The following is a 16,570-nucleotide window of genomic DNA, read 5'->3' as shown; positions in this document are numbered from 1 at the left end:
TGGAACTGAAAGACATTAATTATTTAAGCTCATCGCCACATAATCTGCTCAGGACTGGGAGAGTGGTTAACTTAATCAAGTTAATAGTGATGAAACCACGCTTAGCTGCTTTAAGTTTCTGCACAGCAAAGTTCACTTTTGACCGGTTGCCTGGAAAGCTGATTAAACTTTGCAATTGTTACATCACACCCAAAAAGCGTTACCCTCAAACAATGGTTTAGTTCTTAGAATTGAGTTAAAAAGACCATTGTGAGTCATGCGAACTGTAGTTGAACTAATAATTTATGTTACATTGATTTTGTCTCTATAATAACATCTTTAGTCCTAAAACAAGAAATTTAACATAAGTTATCAGGTTATAGAATGATTGAAAGGAATAAAAGGATAATAAATTATCACAACCCTTGATTCAACAACTACAGCAAATTGTCCAAACGAAAAATACACACTGATTCAAGTTTACTAAAAGATTTTTATGGTTGTCCGTAACTTCAATCCCCCCCCCCAAAATGTTTTCATCAGGCCAGCTTCGTTAGTTGGTTTTCAACTTACAGCCTGGCTTCTCCATTACATTTTATTTCACCCACTCTACTTTGTACAGGTAAAGGAAAAGTTGATCAATGTTTTGTTCAAACAACTCGGATCCGAGAGCCACGAGTTGATGTCAACTGCTGAAGAATGCATCAGTCAATTTCTGAAGGGAACTGAATCTGAGGGGAAACCCATTGAAACGGATGTTGTACATAACGCTATGCGACCCACACTTCTCAAGATGGGGGATTATAGGTGGGTATAAGGGTTGGGTAATATTTGGGTTAGAGTTACAAGTCGGGCCGGGTTCGGGCTTAAGTTTGTTAAAAAAATTGATTCGGGCCTGACTTTACACTCTGTGTCGGAATGTTATTGGATAAATTTTTACTAGCTAAGTAGCCAGCTGCTAGACCTGGCTTGGTGTCAACCAGCCCTAAAACGCCTTCGAGACCAATTGTCTATTGTGTTTGTTGTCTTGGTCTTTCCTGAGACTTCAATGTATAGACATGTCAATCAAACTTTGAGGCCTAAACGGGTTTCTCAAAAACGATTCGGGCTCCAATTTCAAGCTTGCATACAACTCTGGTGTGGGTGAATTGAGGCAATGGGTGTCAGGATTTGGGTCAATTGAGGTTACATGTAGATCCCTGAATTATCTGGTTTTATCCAAGGGGTGCATTTTGGGTCAATTTAATTATATTGGTTGCTACATGGGTGAATTCGAGTAAAGTTTTGAGTAAAAGCTGACTGGTAATCTTCCTCAAGTTCTAAACCAACGTTGATGATGTACTTTTACGTTTCCGCCCTAGGAACCTGACATTGAGCGTGGTCCACCACTTGGCGTCGCTGTCGCGCCTCTTCCCGAACACTTTCAATGAGAAATTATGCGAGCAACTTTTCGCCCATCTCAACAAATGGTTAGAGGCCGCGCTCCACAAGCATGTTACGTCACAATCGCCTCTCGCGCCCGCTGCATCCGGACCTACAGGACAGCAGTCGGATTCCAAGGTTGACGTTTCGAAGGAGTTGAAACTTTGCGCCGCCATCTTGGAAATATTTCATCTCATCCCTCTGGCGCCGCAAGTGAGTGAAGTTCGTGACTTGCCCTCAGGCGATTGGACGAGAATTTTTCGTTGAATGTTTGCCGCATTCCGCGTTTTATCGGTTGTTGGCGGGATTCTAATTATAACTTGCACTGTTTGTTGAATGAATCGCGTTTTGTGGTGAAAGGTTTGCTGCAAAGATGGCGGTTCGGCCACAAATTCTTACCAAAATTGTTACAAGCTACATGTTACAGTGTATAACAAGTCTCTGAAAGTTCTTAAAACTTGTTATTTCAACCTTCTTTTCCAAAGCCGCATTTAGTATCAATTCTAGAAAAGATATTAGTATTTAGCTTCACAAGGCACGGACTTGGAAACCTTTAACTTAGAACTAAACTACCATTAAACAAAGATAACATGTGGTTGTTTTATTGCTAGTGGACGCAAACCAATTGATTGTAAACTTTCTTCTTATTTAGCCGGCAATTGAAATAACAATGGATTAGTAGTTCTCAACAAATGTCAAGCAACCAACAGTTTTTCTCGATTACTGAACAGTGTTTCAAAAAATATTTTCAGACTCTCATCCAGCCGCTGATCGCTCTTACAGTGAAGACAGAGACTGGTTTGATGCTGGAAGTGGGAAGTCCTCTTCGTAAACCTCTCCTGTGCTTCCTCACTAAACATCCGGATGCTGCTCTTAACATCTTCCTCCATGAGCAGCACGCAGCGGATCGACACTGGAACAGGATGCTGGTGAGACGAGATGTTTTCTTCCACAAGACTTTGTTCAAATCACTAATATACTTAATGTAACATGGAAATCACTGGAACGGTATTCTTTTTTTTTGTACACCTAAAATATGGACGTAATGTTTTTATCAAAAAAAGAATAACTGTTCTCGTAATACACTGTTTTGCAGCTAGATTTGCTGATTTGTTCGCCTATGCCTTGCATATGGTGAACGTTAGGTGACCGGTTGATTCGTTATAACGCCTTCATTAGGTCTGGCGTACTATGATATAAAAACAAATTGTTGGGATGGTTTATTGTTTTTTTTTTATTGTATGCATGGAATATGGATGTGAAGTGTGTTTAAACAAACAATAACTTGATTAGGTAATAACTAAAAACATTTTTGTGTGAATAGTTGTAAACTCAGCCACTGTATCTTTAAAGTTTGTGAGTGTAAAATTTAAAAAAAAGGTCAGAGCTTTTGGAACAGACAAATGGATTGCGCAGTTCTTTTATGTTATTGCTTTCTTTTCTCATTTAAACTTAATCAAATCATGTTTATCGTCGACCGTTAACTGTTTTTTGTTCTATTCCCAGCTTAATTTATCGACTTTATTGCAGATCGCGTTCCTGAAGAGAGACGACAAGAACGGTGAAGTCCTCCGAGATCGAATGGAAAAGAAAACAGCGAGAATAATGACTCTGTGTTTTGGGCAAAGATCGGAACTCGTTTCCACCAACTCGCAACTCGCGGAGTTTCAATATCTCGGGATTCTGGTGAGTTTGTTGTTGTAAAAGTTTGTTGTCATCAACATTTATTGTTGGCATTGGAACGTGCTAAAGCAGTGGTTCTCAACCTGAAACTAATCGCGTACCACCTACACCCTGTTTAAATGGGTAGACCAAGAGATAGCCATGTCATATTTAAGTCCTATCTAACATATTCCTTTCCAGTGCTGATTCTGTTTGAGTAAGGAATAAAAGATGAACTTACTGGCTATTTGCATATAATAGCTTTGCATTAATCTGTTCGGAAAAGTTAGTTTAAAGTTGCCATCAAGTGTATTTTGATGGGGTTTCCGTGAATAACACTGACTAAGTATCATCTTTATATTCATTAAACACTTGTTTATTGATTCTATTTGAATAAGGATTTTCAAGTTAACGTTAACGATTTTAATTTAGATCACATGGATCTTGGCCAAACACAACGCAGTGTTTCTTACACAAAATATGCAGCTGGTCACCAAACTACATGAGATTTGGATCAGCCCAGGCTTTCACCTCAAACACGAGAAAGGTTTGTTACGGGAAACACTTTTTCTGGTTTTCAGCGTATTTGCCCCAAAAGCTATAGAAATTTATTTTGAGACTACTGTTTTTACGTGTATTTTAAACTTCCTTTACTGTGAACTGTTTATTAAAAAAACACTCCGTCAAATATTCGACTTTCGAACTTCATCTAAAAATTTTATTTTTGCCCCGAAAGGACAGAACTTGTATATTTCTTGTCAAGTAGACGCTCGAGTCCAACTGCTAGACTTTATATTTAGGCTAAGTGGTCACCACGTGGCGGTTTGATTTTATTAAATATATTTTGTCCAGAAACAAGCTTGACTACCCGATTTGACGAATCTCGTCTGCTTTGCAAATGTTTGTTGAAGTATGCGGCCAACAACCCGGCGGACGTTGGGCTTCAGTTTCAACTTCTGCGGGCTTTTGCGACTCGAAACCTGGCCGACTTCCAGTTCCTGAGGTCCTGGTTCGACGAGCACGTGCCGACAAAGTACACGATCCAGCAAAAAAGAAGCGTAAGTCAAAACAAATACAGAAAACTTTCATTTCAGCATTTCACCACGACCGGGATTTAAACCTGCAACCTTCGCGTCTTTTTTGACAGATATTTTTCAAGTTCGTTGAGCTCTACCACGAGTCTACTTTCCCGTCCGACTTGAAAGCGTTGTCGATCCAATATATTCTAATCCCGATTTTCAAACGAGCTTTCGACAGCGGGGAAGGGGAACTACTGATAGGGGGACCCCCTAATCCGGATACGGACAGTCCCAACGATTGCATCAGTTTATTTATAAACAGGTGAACTATGCATTTCCTTTTCATGGCGATTTGTAGGCAAATGGTAGTTGTTAGTTGTTTTAATGTAATATTTTGGTGGTACGTTATTGTTTTGTCACCTAAAAAGATTTTGCAAAAACCGTCACCAACTGTTTTTCTAAACATAATATTGCAAAAAGAATACGGACAAAACTTTTACCGTCTGGTTAATGCTTTTAAAAAAATTTCTTCGGAATCTAAACATAACCGGAACATTTGTATGCCATAAATCCGCACAAACACGCGTGTGGGGACCCAGAAATCAATCAGAAAAAACGATGATTTTGAATCTCAGAAATTCAACAACATCTGCTGGACGTCCTTACCACGGTCCTTTTAATGCTTAAATATCTGTCGCATTTTAACCGGTGGACTGAAGTTTTATCATTGCTTTGGTGCCAGTCAGCAACTGAACAATCGCGTTTATCACTGTTTTGTATCTGATGAAAACGATGTTTCGCAGTATGTTAATACCTTGAAGAAGCCGTCTCGAATGTAATGTCTTTTGTCGGTTACCTTATACTAAAATTGTTAGGGTTAGGGTTAGGGTTAGGGTTAGGGTGCTTTATATAACGTGTTCTACAGCTTGATTGAAAACATGCACTGATGATGACAACAGAGATTGTCGAAACGTCTGAACGATGTATTCTATATACACCACTACCTTGGCAGTAATGTTTGTGATTAAGGATATAAAATATATATTATGGAAGTATATTAGAAAGCCACTTTTCTAGTATGTGGTATGTTTATGTTGAGATTTGAACCAGTATCCTTTGGTGTTTCCAGAGTTATCGACCCGGACAAACCTTACGCCGCCCCAGACGCGGTTCAAATCCAACTTCTTCGATTTCTCTCTCTCCTCGTCGAGCGGGCCTCCCCCCACATTCACGATCCAACCAACAAACGTCATGGCAACAAGTTACGTCGGATTATGACGTTCGCATGGCCGTGTCTCCTCCCCCGAAATTGCGTTGACCCTGCTTCAAAGTACCACGGTCACCTCTTGTTGTCGCACATCATTGCGAGGTTCGCCATTCGCAAGAGGATCGTCCTGCAGACATTCTATTCGCTGCTTAAGGTTCGCTGTTTTACTTTGTTTGCTGGACTAACTGGTTTGGTTTGAATCAGGACTATGGCTGTTTTACTTTTCGAAAAAAGACAACGTACATCAGGGGTGGGCAACCTGGGGCCCGCGGGCCACATGCGACCCTTTATTAAAGCATGTGCGGCCCGCAGAGACGCTGGAATCAAATACGAATTACACTTGTAGTTCAGCATATTTGGTAAGAAACAAAGCAAAATCACTTTGTGTGATGCACATGTGCGGCCCTCGATCCAATTTTGACATTTGTAATTGGCCCTCCAGTAACAAAGGTTGCCCACCCCTGACGTACATTGTCAAGCAATCACCTCATTGTAAAAGATGAGTTTATTGGTGTTATAGAATAAGACGGTTTATTGAAATCCGGTTACTTGAGATGCTTTTGTGAATCCGCCAAATCGCAATACCGGATAAATGGGTCCAAATCAAAAGTATTGTATTTTGCCCCAGATTTGTTGATTTCTGTAACAAATTCGCGCACTTCAGTGTTTTTTACCACCGTGTTATGCAGTAAAAGCAAGTATTGTCCAACACCGCTGACTATCAACATAAAGTTTGTAAAAAAATGCTGAGTGGTACCGAGCGTATCAATGGTAAGCTTACCTCTCAAGTGCTACATTTCGCAGACCCATAGAAAATTCAGTAATTGAAGAAACTCAGTTAAAAGTGGACTGTTATTTTCACTCAGGCTCACGCAGTAGAGGCGCGAGTCGTTGTGCGCCAAGCTCTTGATGTTCTCACTCCCGCAATGCCGGCCAGGATGGAGGATGGGAACCAAATGTTGACTCACTGGACGAAGAAGATTATAGTAGAGGAAGGACACACTCTCGCACAACTCATGCATGTCCTGCAACTCATTGTCAGGCACCATAAGGTTGGTCGGGTTGCCATATTTATTTAGGTACTGTGGCAATTTAATTGTTGGATTAGGGTTTGTGTGAAATTTGTTCGTATAGAATGCATCAATGTGTTCAGCCGGTGCTTAAAACATGTAATAGACCTTCTAAGTCCAGATATTTTGTTGGTCTGGAGGTCATTTTTCAGTAATTGCATGTCTGTCAGTTTCATTTAAGAGTTTTTCATATATTTTATCTAACTTTATGAACGTTTGCATAATTTGTTGCGACGTTAGAGCATTAAAATATGTTTTGAGGTTTCTTTCAAGTTTTTGCTTGGCGGTGTACTATACATTTGACGTTCGGTTAAAGTTGAAGATGCAAAACACTTTTCGCGACGTGTTGAAATTTGTATTAACTGATGTGTAACTTAGGTACACAAGACACACACTTGAATAGTAGCTTTACTAAAAACAAAATTGCCAGCAATGATGTTTTCTCCCCTACCTTTCCACATGTAAAAACGCGCTCGTTTTCGCTTGTGCCTTATTTCACTCTTTTATTCTACTTCGCTGGCATTTGTTTTCTGATGTTTAACTCATGTTGTACAATATTGGGCAGCATTTCATATAATTTAAATTTTTTTTAGGTGTATTACCCGGTAAATGGTGGCTTGATCCAACAAATGGTTGCATCAATGCAAAGACTCGGATTCGCTCCAAACACAAACATGGAACAAAGAAGGTTCAAATTTAATTGTTGCAAACAATCGACAATTGTCATTTGCGCTGATAACAATGATACAATTATGATGCAGATTAGCTGTGGATGTGGCCGATGTTTTGATCAAATGGGAAAAACGAAGAATTCAAGACGACGAGGATGACAAAGCAAATAGTGATGGTGACTAAGCATTTTTATGGACACAAATAGTTTTTGTCAAATACCAATAAAAGAAGCGGTCACTGACCTTGATATTTCGAAAAAAGTTATTTAGCAAAGAAACAAAACGTGTTTGCAAACGTTTTGTACAAAAGGACAATTTTGTTGTGTTGATGAATAATTTTTTCAATACGAGTTGACCTAGGATTTGCGGTTTACCTTTTACAATTCAGCAGCAACACGTTTTGTTTTGACTGCGAGCCATATGTGGTAAACTCCTGAGGTTGTTGTTTCAAATCTCGCCACCTATAACCAGTGGTGGAATTCAAATTTTTCGTCAGCCGGTTCTATCACAAAATTCATATTTTTTCAGACGGTTTTGTTACAAAAAGTCCATTGACAGTAACCAGTAATGCTATCCGGTTCGCTAATCTTATAAAATTTCGTGAGACGTTTCTATACAACCGGCTGCATCCCACTACTGCCTCTATATCTCACTGCTAACTTCAAAACCTTTCCCTTCCAGTGAAGCGACTCATTCAGCCAGTTGGAGCGATGAGCATCAAAATGGAACAACAGACCTCCACGTCATCAGCAGTGACGCCATCGCACTCTAGTGGTGTCATCGTGAGAATCGACAAGAAACAATCGGATAGCGTCATCAATTTCCTGTTACGCATGACTTGTCAGGTATTAAACAATACAAATGTGGTGTACTTGAAATAAAATGAAAACATCTTACACTAAGTACTTAAACGTCTAAATGTCATAATCCTTTGTTGAACTTAACTCAAATTTAGGATTCTTTTTCAATAGTAATGTTCCTGTCAGAATCATGTGATTGTGTTGACGATGTGATATCATCATGTGATATTTTTCACCTTTTAATATCACAATTTTATCATGTGATATTTTTCACTATGTTAAATCTTCTTGTGATATCATCATGTGATATTTCCAGGTTAACGAGAGCGGAGGTTCAGCTGGAGAGCAGCTTTCTCGCCGCTGTGTGGCGCTTTTGCACACAGGACTGAAGAGTGAAATGTGGCCCAACTCTGAACTTCACTTGCTGTGGTTGGACAAACTACTTCAAGCTGTCGACCCCCCGCAACAGGGAGGGGTAAGATTGGGAGGAGATGTTATTATGTTAGTGGGGGCTTGTGTCGGGTGACTGTGTAGTAACAGCAAAATGAGGTTACAACACAGGTCAGCGTCAGGTTCCGGCATAATTTTCAGGAAAACGTTGGGCCTGACATAACACTCAGACATATTCCTCTGTTTTAAATTTACTTAATCTTTGTATTTTTAAACCTAATATGTTTTTCTTATACATAATGTTTTCTGCGTCATGATATACTATAAAGAAGGGAACAACCATTTTCGTATCTTAATCGAAGTCTGTGAAGTATGGCTTTTTTCCGTATGTGATTTTCCGAATCAACAGTCGCAAACTCGTTAACTGACAATTGCGCATCTTGTATTGAAACGTTGAATGTCATGCAAACCGCCCCAGACACATATATCGGCGCTAACAGTATGTGCCCTGCACCGAAACTGCACATTTATATTAGCAGGGAAACATCGGCAACATCTGCACTGCACTCGATCTTCTAAACCTCATTCTTTCCCTCATCCCAAAGTTGACTGTTATCCCAACCCTCAAACCGCTACAGCGAGGAATAGCTGCGTGTATGACCTCTACCAATGTCAAGGTCAGTGACAAATATGACGTCATTGTGTTGATTTAAATCCCGCAATTTTACTCGATGCTTCAATGACATGTTAAGATTCATTGTGACGTAACAGGTGTTATGATGACGTAATATCCAATCATAGTGACGTCACAGAGGGTATTATTGTTGCCAGGTAACGAGATCTGTCCATGGATTGTTGGCTCGTCTCTTCAGCTTTTTTCCTCCGACTGCCACAACGACATCTAGTGACGACATGGCGTCACGTGACGGAGCACGTGTGCTCAGTGATGCGGAACGTGAATTGGAGGTTTTGTATTCGGCTGTGGGGAAAACCATCACTGAAGGGTTAAGCAGTTATGAAAAATCCACCTCGAGTCCACCAGCTAGTAAGTTTCAGTGTAATTTGTTGTGAGAATCTATATGTTAATGCACACAAACATATTACCAACATTTTCCGTTTTCAGCCGGATTATTCTCAACTCTGATGATCCTGAAAGCGTGCTGCGCTCACACACCCGCATATATCGATCATATGATCGGACTATTCATCAAAGCTTTTCACAAGCTCGTGAAAGATCATCTGCAGCCTCATCAACAAGCCGGGCAACCTGCTGAAGCAAATCCAAGTATGGTTTAATGTGATTAAAATCATTTCCAACATAGCAAGACTAATTGTGCCAATATTTAACCCAAAACTTACGTTTGTATGCTTGTGGCTTGAAGACTGGTAGGAAATCATTTTCAGAATCTATTTACAAGAATGTAAAAACAATCTTAAAGCTAATACTGTTTTGAAAAAGAAAAAAATATTCAATAGAAAGTTGTTACTTTTTGTTGCATTGATTCTTGTATGACAAAAGTTAAGCGTTCCTGTTTCCATCTTTCTTCTTACAAACAAACTTTTTATCCATTCCAGTTTTGAGTGAGCTGATCGTGGTTTGTCTCGAGTTGGTGAAGAATCGGGTTTCAACAATGAGCACAGAATCACGAAAGACTCTCATAAACGTCATACTCGTGCAAATCATCGAGAAATCACCAGATTCGAAACTCATGAAGGCGGTCATCCGTATCATGGACGAGTGGCTCAAGGTGATTGGTCGGTTTGAATTTTGCGCCAAATCACGTTGGGTAAAAACAGGCTGATTATCTTGAAAGAACAAACGTCAAAATTTTGTAACAAAAATTATTATTAAGTGGCTTGTGACGTCATACTTACTGATGATGACATAGTTACCTCTTATCTATTGTTGCAGATGAAGCCTACGTCATCGGGTGACGTCATCCAGTCGCCATCTTTGCGGGAGAAATCTCATTTGTTGATTAAACTGATGAATATTGAGAAGAGATTTCCTGATCAGACTGAACTTCACACCGGGTTCCTGGAACTGGTCAATTATGTTTACAGGCGAGTCGAGTTTGATTGGTTGAAAATAATGTATGTTGGGGGTTTGTGGGGTAAATTTGGGACAACTGTAATCAATACCCAGTCGTGTTTCTTTGAAATAATTACATTACAACTAATATTGGAGATTGGTTAAGAGTATATTTGGAATAACTGATTTTTCAAATAATTAAAACCTTAGTGTTTTAATGCGTATACTTTACATACTGTTGAGTTTTTTGATCATAGTTTAACGTATTTGGTTAAGTTATACAAAAAATTTGCAACAATTTGTCATATGATGAGACCTTGTGTCGAATCATTTATAGGCCTAATGCTTTTATATTCGTCCAGTGTTGCACTAATCAAACTTGAAAAGCTTTTAGCAGGCGCTTTTTTGTTTTGCTTTGCCTGCAAATAGTGTAAGATACTGACTCAGGTCAAAATATTCACTACAAAAAATATATATCTGCTAACGATTATTCCAAACTAAACAGATTCCAATCTTTTCGCAGGGACGACACATTAAGTGGAAGCGAACTTACGAGCAAATTGGAACCAGCATTTCTTGCGGGTTTGCGATGTTTCCAACCAACCAGCAGGAAAGCTTTCTTCGAAGTTTTTGACGGAAGTGTTAGAAGGAATTTGTTCGATCGACTTCTTTATATAACTTGCTCACAAAACTGGGAGGCCATGGGATCGCATTACTGGATCAAACAATGCATTGAGGTAAGACTGGTTGTCTGTAGTTGTTATTGTAGGTCGATTGTCGCTGTCGGTTTGTTTGTGTCGGAACCTGCGAGTTTTGTGCCCAAAACTTTTGTCAGCGTGCTCCCCTATGTAAGGTTTTTTCGTCTTATGACAAAAAAAGGTTCAACTTGTATTTGTTGGTTTTTATTTGTTTGTTTTTCTGTAGATTGCTTCTGTCGAACACAAATGCCACAGTTTTTGTTTGTTTATTTTTTCAACAACACAACCTTAATTTTTATTTATTCACCCACAGCTCATCTTCTCTGTGTGCGACCGCGACTCATCCATTATCGGCAGGGGAAGCCCCTACTTGCTTCCGGCCATTACTCACGTGATCAGCTTGGCGGACGCAACGGAGCGCGACGCTTTTAATTCTCTCGCCAAAGTGAAAACCGAGCCGATGGACATCGACGTCGACGGCAAAGAAGAGGTGAGTTTGAATTCCTACAAAATAATTTGGACAAAAAATAGCTTGTCGTCACGAACATGTGTGATCTTTGAAAACTAGGATTTAAAAATATGTGACATCACCAACTGCTGTGACGTAATTTTGTCTGTTTGGGCGAGTTTATACAACGTTCAGTTAGTTTGATTTTCGGAAACTGGGATAAAAAATTTGTGACGTTAGCAAAAAGTCTGACGTATTTTGCCAGAAAGTTGAAAGTTGGAAAAATCGATCAAAAATATGTGTGATGTGATTGCAGCGAGTTTTTTTCATATCTTGCCATTCTTGTGAAGAGGTCACAATGTTCAGTCCGTTTTGATTTTTCTGGAAGTTAGATTCGAAAATGTTTTTTTTTCTGTTTGGACGAAACTTTGTCCGATCTTCTCATTTTCTTAATGACGTCACCATGCCCTGTGCGTCGGGTAATTCGAAAACTAAGATAAAAGATGGATGATGTCACCAACAATTGTGGCCTATTTTACGCGAAACTTTGTCTGATTCAGATATTCTCTCGGATTGCGTTTTTCATACGCGTAATTTCCCAGGCTTGTAACTTTATGAAAACATGATGTTTAAGTAAAAGCATCGGGCCAATAAATGATAAGCTGCACTGTTTCGACCTATAAGGTCTTGTTAGTGCAGCTGGTGACGAGAGATCGGCCGTATTGGCTAGTGCAGCATATGATGCTTGTGATATTTATGTTATGTTTTGACATTTTCGTCAGGAAGTTGAATCGATGATGGATCAGGGAGATGATGGAAAGAAACACGGATCGTCCAAGAAACCTCCCGTTTCCATGGAAGCAAGTGACGCAACTCAACAACTCAATACTGTCATACAAAGGTGACGTGATTGTGACGTAATTTTAACGGATTGTGAGATAATTTATTGGCGTATCTTGTTTACATTTTTCTTACGTCTGAAACACTATGTACGGATCTGTTAATAAGTTTAATGATGAATATAACGGTCCAAATAGACGTAAAAAGTGACATTGTTTAAACGTTTTTGTTTTAACAAGTTTAAGTTATTTTCTTGCAACGTACAATTTCCTACATCTCATCCAGACATTGGATGTTCCTGGAGTCTTTATCCGAGGCTCGTACGTCATCATTCCTTTTGGCGGCAACCCAACTTTGTCACAACGATTCACAACTTGCTCACACCGTTTGGTGCAGACTTTTCCCGAGGATCTGGTCTTCATTCACTGAACGACAACAATCGGTAAGTTAGCTGCAACAAACTAGAGGTGATGGTTCGAATCCCACCTAGTTAGCGGTTTAAATCACACAAGTACCATGGCAGTTACTGGAGATGAAATTCGTTTTTTTTTTCACTTTTTAAAGATGTTACTTTGTAGTTACCAAATTTTATTGTTTGAAATTAAGTTACTGCTCAAGATTGAACCAAACAGAACAATTGGGCGAGTTCATATGGGTAGAATATGCAGAATTTCTTAAAAAAAACATAACTTACTACAGCAATGAAGTAATCTGATAAGATTAAACAAATTATTGCAGATTGTACCAGCCTAAATTCTCAATATCGGTCGTCATCCATTTACCACAAACATCGCCACCATTTTTATCAGATTATCAAACTTGATTTCTCCCACAGATATTAAGTGGAGAGATCAGTGCTTTCGTGTGCAGCGGATCCCACTTGGTTCAACAAGATTGCCAGCCTTCCTCTGTTCACACGGTAGTGGAATCCCTAACGACTTGTGTTCCAAGCATTTCACTCAAACCACCAGTGATCAAATACCTCGGAAAGTAAGTTACAGGGGTTGGTGGTTCGAATCTTGCCTACAGCCTATCTCATAACATGTGTCTGAAGAGATATTATCCATTATTTATTATTACAACTTACTGCGTGGTTTTTGGGGCTGGGTAACAAAATGTGGGATTTTATGTTTTTGCTTGAATTCTATTTACTGCCAAATGCAACGTTTTTCATATTGAAGTTGTAATTATAGATTCTACACTTTTAGCTTACAACTTGTGGCGCGATAGAATTATAAACTGTTCTGAAAATGTTCCAGCGTACAACTTATTACAAACTAATCAGAGTTGTGAATTATAGGTTGTTGGTGCTTGATGCATTCAACTTTTTCAAAACCTTTTTACACAGTACTCAAACCTAGTTCGACTCATTCCTGTATATGTTACGATAATGTCGTCATATACAGGATTCTGGCATTCACAAACCTAACCAACTTTCCCCATTATACCCCCAAACTTTATTTTGCAGAACACACAACTTGTGGTTCAGGTGCGCTCTTCTACTCGAACAAATGTCAGAAGAATGTGGCCTCGACATGTCCAAGGTCAAATCTGTCACCTCAAGTTCATACGAACCTGACCCCATTGTTACTAAGCAACAGTCGGTAAGTGGACGCTGAGTGATGCTGTGTAGTTTGTAACATTTCAAATGTTTTCTGGGATTAAACTGGAAGGGCATGTAAACAATATTTGGGTTAAAGTATGAATTTGTAAATGCGGATGCCCGCAAGTTGAAGACATTTACATGACGAATATCAAACAAGGAAAACAAGGAAAAAGGCAACTTTTTTCAAACGTTTCGGCAAATGCCCATACCTTCATCAGTGATATGCTGGAGACATTTTGCCTTGTTAAAATTATCAATTTTTGCATGTTTTTGAGCTGTTGAAAACTGAATGTAACTAGAAATAATGTGGGAATAGAAAGGAAGCAGCTCGATTTATTTGGTCGAATTAAGGGCAGGAAACCTCGTTTTTAAAGCAGGTTGCAAATTCAGTGAAGTCAGTCTAGTATAAGTTTCCCTGTTTCTAGGTGTTGGACTCGTTGTGCGACCTTTACTCGTTGCTTCGTGAGGAAGACATGTGGACGGGTTTGTGGCAGAGGAGATGTATTTATCCTGACACTGCGAAGGCGATGTCATACGAACAGCAGGGATTCTTCGAACAAGCACAAGTAAATAAAATTGTTGACATATAGATAAAGTGGGTTTTGTGTGCGGATACCGATGATGCAGCAACGGCGAAATTTATTTATCTTAAAATCTTGAATGACTAAATGTTTTTCATGAACTTGAATCAGTAAGCATAAGGTTCATTATAGTCTTCACCCATCCAAATATTTCGGGTCAAAATGCTTGTTGTGTTTTCTTACTTTTACAAAACTCGAAAATAAATCGGGCCACGACTTGGCAGGTGGTTCATGGCCTGAAACGAGTTAAGAGTCATTGCCTTAACCAAACCAATCGATTATATTTTTCAGTCAACATACGAAGGTTTGATGGCCCAAGCACGTGAAGAACACAACAAGGGTCCTGCTCCTTACAGTGCGATCCCCGAATACAAAGTTTGGGAAGATCACTGGGTCAGATGCTGCCAGGAACTTAATCAGGTTATAACTTACACTTGTTAGCAGTGTGAAACATTTTTTGTCGCAAGTCTGTGTGCTAAACTTTTTTCACTTGTACTCTTAATGATGACATAAAATTTCTTGAACCCTTCTACATTGATTGACAGAAATAAACGGTTTCTAAGAATTGTCATAAAACTAAAAAAAACAATATTGATAGTTTGTTTATGCATACAGTGGTGCTGTTGTTCGAGAAATACTCCAACCGTACCCAAACTCTTTTGTGACGTCACAGTACTTGTATTGTTACAGTGGGAGATCCTGAATGAATATGGAAGTTGTAAAAGCGTTTGCAATCCTCATCTGGTGGTGGAATGCGCGTGGAGGCTTCCTGACTGGAACAACATGAAAGGTTGGTTTGTTGAAACCGAAAGATCATGGGTTCGAATCCCACATCGTCCGTTATACATTCAATGCTGTTTTGTCTGTCTTGGTTGCTTTCAGCGTGGTTGTCAAAAATTAGACAAACAAAATTCATCCTTAAATCAGGTATTCCATAAACTTTGTTTAAAAGATTAATGCAGTAACTTTTTTTCTTTAACGCTACCTCATAAAACGTGAACAAGAGGGTCGTTTTCGGTTTTGCAGCACAGGGCATGCCATAAGTGAGATGCAACTCTTCTATTAAGTTGTGGGCTGTAACTTTCAATATATTTCTTGTCTTTGTGCAGACGCTCTTGTCCAAGTAGAGATGTCTTACCCGAAAGAGATGGCCTGGAAAGTTTACATGTACCGGGGATTTCTCGCTATCTGCCACCCTGAAGATCATCACCTCAACCTGATTGAGAGATTGGTTGATATGGCGAGTTCACAAGCTATCAAGGTAAATTGCTGGGACGACCATATTGTGTGTAAACTGTGGATGAATATTTGAGCAATATATTGAACTTAAGAAAAAGGTGCTGGAGCGTTCATGCAGACCATAACGGCACGCTCACATGCAAATCACAGTACCCCACGCCATTGAAAGGCCACCTTTTTCTAGCCCATTTCTTGTCATATGGGTATGCTTGGGAGACCGACTGATTCGGTATTACGCATTCAATGGGCCTGTCGTACTATGATTTATATTGAAAGTGTTGAATTTGATAACCTACGAAGAAACACCGAACTGATTTTATATTTACGGAATAGTTTGGTTTGGGCCAAGTTTGTTGCAATCAAATCATGTCTAATGTAAAGTTGGAATAGTGTTTCAACTATAAAACATTGTTTTCTGTGCAGAAATATTATTTTTGGAGTTATGCTTTAGTCTGCTTGAAACGTATTTTATATGTGCAAAAATACATACATTTATAAACAAACTTTATATCCTATTCTTATGAAGTGGCATATATGACTTTTGTCAAACAGGAATGGAAACGCATCCCCCGTATCGTGTCTCACATTCACACTCCTCTCCTACAAGCTGCTCAGGAAATCATCGAACTTCAAGAAGCTGCTCAGGTTAGTTGAGATGAAATGCAACAGGTTGTGGGTTCGAATCTCACTGACACCAAGCAAGAGTGCTAAGCTTGTTGGTCACTTTAAAAAACTACAATAGTTGGTTCTAAAAGCCACATAAGTCATCTTAAAACATAAAACTATCATGAAAGATATCGTGAAAACATAAATGATCACAAAAAAGGTATCGTGAAAAACTAAACG

At 39.2% G+C, this 16,570-nt stretch overlaps 1 protein-coding gene across 2 annotated transcripts in view; it reads left to right on the top strand.

Moving 5' to 3' along the window:
* The window catches only part of LOC145212495 (transformation/transcription domain-associated protein-like), a 47,544-nt gene that overhangs the window by 21,777 nt on the left and 9,197 nt on the right, over positions 1-16,570 (top strand). Inside the window, exons 31-59 of one of the 2 annotated variants that reach the window (XM_080080638.1) lie at positions 602-786; positions 1,341-1,614; positions 2,154-2,330; positions 2,932-3,087; positions 3,496-3,610; positions 3,916-4,121; positions 4,211-4,404; positions 5,212-5,503; positions 6,216-6,401; positions 7,013-7,107; positions 7,181-7,266; positions 7,772-7,935; positions 8,207-8,365; positions 8,820-8,957; positions 9,112-9,325; positions 9,404-9,565; positions 9,856-10,028; positions 10,193-10,344; positions 10,836-11,049; positions 11,324-11,500; positions 12,241-12,359; positions 12,584-12,740; positions 13,134-13,288; positions 13,767-13,902; positions 14,330-14,470; positions 14,777-14,905; positions 15,176-15,275; positions 15,595-15,746; positions 16,277-16,369. In XM_080080638.1, coding sequence (XP_079936764.1) covers positions 602-786; positions 1,341-1,614; positions 2,154-2,330; positions 2,932-3,087; positions 3,496-3,610; positions 3,916-4,121; positions 4,211-4,404; positions 5,212-5,503; positions 6,216-6,401; positions 7,013-7,107; positions 7,181-7,266; positions 7,772-7,935; positions 8,207-8,365; positions 8,820-8,957; positions 9,112-9,325; positions 9,404-9,565; positions 9,856-10,028; positions 10,193-10,344; positions 10,836-11,049; positions 11,324-11,500; positions 12,241-12,359; positions 12,584-12,740; positions 13,134-13,288; positions 13,767-13,902; positions 14,330-14,470; positions 14,777-14,905; positions 15,176-15,275; positions 15,595-15,746; positions 16,277-16,369 — 4,701 coding nt within the window. Of the gene's footprint in view, positions 1-601; positions 787-1,340; positions 1,615-2,153; positions 2,331-2,931; positions 3,088-3,495; positions 3,611-3,915; positions 4,122-4,210; positions 4,405-5,211; positions 5,504-6,215; positions 6,402-7,012; positions 7,108-7,180; positions 7,267-7,771; positions 7,936-8,206; positions 8,366-8,816; positions 8,958-9,111; positions 9,326-9,403; positions 9,566-9,855; positions 10,029-10,192; positions 10,345-10,835; positions 11,050-11,323; positions 11,501-12,240; positions 12,360-12,583; positions 12,741-13,133; positions 13,289-13,766; positions 13,903-14,329; positions 14,471-14,776; positions 14,906-15,175; positions 15,276-15,594; positions 15,747-16,276; positions 16,370-16,570 lie in introns of both variants that reach the window. The other variant, XM_080080631.1, reaches the window with a different exon arrangement.

The sequence above is a fragment of the Phallusia mammillata genome, chromosome 1, assembly GCF_965637545.1.
Source record: "Phallusia mammillata chromosome 1, kaPhaMamm4.hap1.1, whole genome shotgun sequence".
Lineage (NCBI taxonomy): Eukaryota > Metazoa > Chordata > Ascidiacea > Phlebobranchia > Ascidiidae > Phallusia > Phallusia mammillata.
This window is presented reverse-complemented; position numbering and strand designations above follow the sequence as displayed.